This window comes from Bactrocera tryoni, chromosome 1 (genome assembly GCF_016617805.1).
Source record: "Bactrocera tryoni isolate S06 chromosome 1, CSIRO_BtryS06_freeze2, whole genome shotgun sequence".
Lineage (NCBI taxonomy): Eukaryota > Metazoa > Arthropoda > Insecta > Diptera > Tephritidae > Bactrocera > Bactrocera tryoni.
The window spans coordinates 44,155,022-44,160,653 of record NC_052499.1 but is presented as its reverse complement, the minus strand read 5'-3'; the positions used below and the strand labels follow the sequence as shown (position 1 = coordinate 44,160,653).

The following is a 5,632-nucleotide window of genomic DNA, read 5'->3' as shown; positions in this document are numbered from 1 at the left end:
ATATTTTTATTTGGTTTTTCACCATTATTTTTTTGTTTTATTTTGCCGGTAAGAACTTCGGCTGGCGTTTTAGGACCTTTTTGTCCCAAAATAATTTCTTTAAATAAAGTATTGCCGGTAAAATCTTCGGCTAGCTTTGTAGAACTTTTTTGTTCCACAATATTTTCTTTATAATTACTTTCTTCATTACGCTGGTATAAATCGTCAGCTGGCGTTTTAGGATCTTTTTGTCCCAAAATAAATTTTTTTAGTATAATATTGCCGGTAAAATCTTCGGCTAGCGGTGTAGAACTTTTTTGTTTCACAATATATTTTTTATTTAAATTGCCGGTATTATCATCGGCTGGCGCCGTAGAGCTTTTCTGCTCCACAGTATTTATTTTTTTATATTTGCCAGTATTTCCGTCGGCTGGTTTTTTGGAAACTTCTTGTTCTTTAGTTTTATTTTCAAAATAAATATTCATACTTTTATTTTCATTTTCCAAATTATTTTTTACCCTATAATTAATTTTCCCATTGGACACATCGATTAGTGCCTCAATATTTTTAAGGAAATTGTATCCCAAAAGGAGATCCGATTCTAATCCCTCTATTTCATAGAAAATTTCTTCGACTCCAAATAAGGTAATTAAGTGGTAAAATTTGATTATGGAATAGCCATTAACGGTTTTTATGCGCTTATAAATGGCTAATTCGTTTTTATTATTATAAACCCCAGGCTTAATGTAGCATGAGGTTGCTCCTGTATCAACTAGAGCTTTTAAGTTTTTATTTAATTTTGAGTCGTGTAATTTGAGATAGGGGAGTTCGTCCCCTCTTCGCCTAAAAAATGGCTCTCGTTCATATTATTAATTCTCTGGCTCTTTTCTTGCGGGCGAAAGCTGTTATTACTTTCTCTATGCCGCTTTACCCCATGTGCTTCCTGATTCTGCCGCCTATTGGCCTGGAAGTTTGCATTTGTTTGCATAGGTTTTACATTTTGATTAAAATTGTTATTTCTCTGTTGTTGATAAAAATTGTTGGTGCTTTGTTGCCCCCTCATATTAAAATCTCTATTGTAAATTCTGGATACAGATGGATCTATATCCATAGGAGTTGGTTTTGGAAAATTATAATTTATATTATTATTGAGAGCATTGTTCCTTTGAGGAAACCTTAAGTTATTGTTTGTGTATGTTGGCTTCACCCTGTTTCTATCATACGTGAAGTTTTGAGCAAACCGGGCTCTTTGGTTGTTAGATTCTAGTTCCTGAGCTTTTGCTAGCGCGTCTGGTAAATCTTGTGGATTTAAAGAAAATATTATGTCTCTTAGTGGGGTATTTAATCCTGTTATAAAAAAATTCGTAGGGCGTGTTCCTATTCTTTTTGTTTAGTTCTTTGGTTAAGTCTGCGTTATTTCCATGTCATGATAGTTTTGTTTATTAATAGTGTCAATTTTTTATTGACGAGGTTGTAATATTCTACAACCGACATTGCACCCTGCCTTAAGATGCTTAATTCTTGTTCAATTATGTGTATAGGACGTTTGTCCGCATATGCAAAGTCTAAGCGAGATAAATTGCATCGAAATTTAGAACTGTTCCGTGGTTTGTTAATGCATCATCATTTGCATCATGTGTTATTTTATTCCTGGTATGGTGAGTGCAGCGAAGTATTTTCTACCCCTTACGTATAGCTCATAGCGTTAAGCGCTGCCTCTCTCCAACTAACATATGAATTTATTCTACCAGTAAATTCTGGTACGGATTTAACTATGTCTAACGATTCCTGACAGGCTATATTGTCGTCAATCGTCTGTGTTAAAAAATCAGTTGCACTAGTGGTATTGACTATTATTTGTGAGCGTAATTGCTCTACTTCCTCACGTAATGCTATATTGCTGTCAGCAATAAGGCGCGTTATGAGGTCTACAGTCAAAGCGTCACCGTTAGCCATTTTGTCTGTTTTTAAGTTTCTGTTTTTTTTTTCTTTTTTTAGTTATTTTTATTTTATCCCTTCTAGGAAGAGATGCTTTTTTATTCTGGAGGGTCTGGAGTTCAGATTCGCAGAATTAAGCTTTTTTTTATAAACCGGAGGGTCCCCCTTGCGGTGGTGAATCGCGGTTTCAATATATTGTTGTTATATGGCTGGTCGAGCCTTTAATTATTGTTTTTATTAAAACAAATTTTTGGTTGAATTATCTTTTTATATTTCTCTGGAGGGTCCCTTGGGTGGTGAATCGCAGAGAATTTTTAATTGTTATAAGCTGGAGGGTCCCCCTTGCGGTGGTGAATCGCAGCTTTTAGTTATGTAGTTTATTGGTTGTACAAACCGTTAGTTATAGTCTTTAGTTTTTTTTTTTATTTTTTGAGTTTAGGACAATTCCTAATATCGTGTTCGCCCTTACAAAAATTGCAGTACAAAAGTTTTTTATATTTAATACTTGGGCTATTGCCCATTTCTTAATATATAGTATATTCTAGTTTTAAACTTACAAATATATTCCCTTGTTAGCTCTCTCGTTAAATGATGCTGGTGTTGACGTTGCTTCCTTTATGGTTGTTGCTGCTGCTGTTGACACGTCCGCTGATGTTTTTACTGCTGCTGTTAACAATTTTTTGGTTACATTTCTTATAAGTTGTTGATGATGCAATTGTTGCCGCTGTTCTTGTTGATTTTATAAAATATTTGTACTTTTCTGATTTGAGTCACTGTTATTTTTCTAATAAATTATTTAAAAAAATTGTTTTTTTTTTTTTTTTTTTTTTTTAATTTCTTGTGTTTATTATCCTTTGATTGTCACTTTGTTGCTTGTTCTCACTCACTTTATTACAGTTTTTTATATTTTAGTCATTTTCCTTCTAAATCTTTGGTAGGCACAAATAGCTTTTCAAAAATTGTGTAGTTATGTTTTTCTTGTTTTTACTTTAGTGATCACTAATATTTTACTTTTCTTCACTTTAGTAGGCACTTTTTGTCTTCGTGTTAAATTTATTAGGCACTTTTTTGAATTCGTGCTAAACTAATTCTTTAAAGGAAAATTTTGTATATAATTTTTACTTCACTTTTTGCTTTTGTTCACTTTTTGTAGGCACTTTTGACGTCGTGCTAAACTATTTCTTTACAGGACAATTTTTATATAATTTTTACTTCACATTTTACTTTATTACTATAGTAGGCACTTTTAACTTCGTGCTAAATTATTTCTTTACAAGACAATTTTTATATAACTTTTACTTCACTTTTTATTTTATTACTATAGTAGGCACTTTTAAATTCGTGCCCCACGTTGGGCGCCAATTAATTCCCGCGGCGAGGGAATTTTGAAAAAAATATATATTTTATATCCGCGAACGCGCGGATGAAATGAGAACACGTGTGGTTCTAGTGGATTGCAAGATACAAATATATTCTTTATTTCAGAAATACTAATATATATACATTTTGGGTTTATTTACTTAAAGTTAAAGCTGAAGTGTAAGCATCAGCTTGATTGGATCCAGAACAAAGAGTTAATTACAATTTTAGCTGCGACAGCAAATTCCAGCAGAACGTTAAGCGTTCTGTTTTCTTTACGATTGTTATTGTTATGCCTTCTTGTGAAGGCGAGCGATATTGTTTTGATAATAATGGATTTTTGGAGTCAAAACGGAAAAAGCATATCGAATTCTTAAGTAATCAAAAACGTTAATTATATTTCTAATTTATGACACAATGTAATTGCAAAGTGCAAAGATTCAATTTTATTTACAGTTAGGGTAAGGTTTCTATGCGGAGGCTTTCGTTAACTTGCACATACACATAAGTATGTTTAACTAAGTGCGAAAGAATTCTCGAAACAAGTGCGGTAAAGAAACCACGTATGTACAAATCTACATACATATACGTACGGCAAGTTCAAAACGGGTGGTGAGTACAGTGGAGTGCAAAAATAAAGACACATAAGTATTTCAATTTGTATTTTGGCAAAAAGTGGTGGAATTTATATTCACATAAAAGTTTTGTAAAAAGTTAAAATTAAAAAATTTATTACTGTTTTCAAATTACAAACCCAAAAAGAAAAACCCGTTTTTTAGTGCCGTTAACTTAAAGTACCGATTGAAAGTGAAGTGCCGGTATAGAAGTATTTATTAAATACCCGTTTTTAAAAAAAAAAAAAAAGAATTCGTTTGTCGTTTTGTACACAAGTTTGCCGTTTTCTACAAAGTACTGTACTACACCGTACTGTTTCTAACTCTGGGGATGTTCGAGCAAGCAAATAACTGCGGCAATATTGCAACCCTGATGTTTTTTTGCAGATACTCAGCTGATACTTAATCAAATATTTTGCAAATATTTTGCGCGGCGTGCAGGTAGAAGTGGAATTTAATAAGTCTCAAAAATGTATTTTTTAATAAATTTAACAGTGGATAACATGGTGGATAGCGAGTGCAGTTTGCTTCTTAAATATAAAAAAGCAAGAAAACAAAGCTTTTTACGTAAAAAAAAGTGGCTTATGACCGAAATTTTAAAGAAGAGGGCGATAGTAAAATCGCAAAACTTCTTTAAAACAATTCAAATTTATCCTCCGGATATATATTTATCACATTTTCGGATGTCTCGTGAAACATTTGCTGTAAGTTTTCTGATTTAAATAATCGCCTAAATAAACACATACATAAATACTTCGTAGGAATTAAAGAGCGGCTTGGAACCTTTTTGGTTATCGTCACGCGGGGAATATTCAATGGATCAGGCTTTGCATATTACCTTGTGGAAGCTGAGTAATAGTAGAGTTACTTATCGTGAACTATCAGATAAGTTTGATGTTTCAAAAGGGACTGCCCACAAAATTTTTCTTAAAACGATTAATGCAATTTGCAAGTTAAAAAATGAAATATGTTGGCCATCAATTTCCCAGCAGCAAACAGTAATGGAGCGTTTCCAAGCGAGCCGGCCGAATGCATTTCCTTTCGTAGTTGGCTGTTTGGATGGGACACATTTTAAAATAAACACACCGAAGAAGGATGCAATTAGCTACTATGACCGAAAGGGGAACTATTCCATTATTATGCAGGTACGTACATATGGTGATGGTTAAGCTAGAACTATTTTAAAAACAGAAAACATTTGCAATGTTTAGGGCATATGCGACAGCACATTTCGTTTCTTGGATGTTTTCATCGGATACCCAGGGAGCTGCCATGACGCCAACGTATGGAAAAATAGTCCGATATACAAAGGAATTACGTCTGGAGAGATACAACTTGCAAAAGATGCTATAATTTTAGCTGACTCAGCTTATCCTCTTACGAAATATTTGATCGCGCCTTATAGAGATAATGAGACATCTGTTGAGAGAGGAGAAACAATTTAGTTATTATTTAAGTTCAACTCGAGTATTCATAGAACAAGCTTTTGGGATTTTGAGGGGAAAGTTCAAAATTTTAAATAATATTGATATTCAAAATATGGAAGATGTATCAAAAGTAGTATTAGTGTGTAATTCTGCATAATTTAATAAAGCGGGACAATTTTAATGATCCTGAAGTCAATTATCTATTGGAAAATTTGGAAACACTTAATGAAAACGATGCTGAAACGCCTGACAACATAAATGATACTAACGAAGGTATTGTCAGAAGAAATAATTTAAAAATGTTGTTTGTTTCTT

The 5,632-nt window shown here is 33.0% G+C and overlaps 1 protein-coding gene across 1 annotated transcript; it reads left to right on the top strand.

Moving 5' to 3' along the window:
• Nucleotides 1-4,623: 4,623 nt before the first annotated feature.
• Nucleotides 4,624-5,335, top strand: LOC120768609 (protein ALP1-like). The gene is made up of 2 exons (XM_040095409.1): nt 4,624-5,035; nt 5,102-5,335. The coding sequence occupies exons 1-2, from the start codon at nt 4,706-4,708 to the stop codon at nt 5,333-5,335; spliced, it is 564 nt and encodes a 187-aa protein (XP_039951343.1). The 5' UTR covers nt 4,624-4,705.
• Nucleotides 5,336-5,632: the final 297 nt, after the last annotated feature.

Excerpts from the sequence above, each read along its gene's own strand:
- LOC120768609 (XM_040095409.1), top strand. The coding sequence starts at position 4,706 with ATGGATCAGGCTTTGCATATTACCTTGTGGAAGCTGAGTAATAGTAGA. Across the intron at positions 5,036-5,101 it reads ACTATTCCATTATTATGCAG|GGCATATGCGACAGCACATT; the intron begins GTACGTACATAT and ends TGCAATGTTTAG.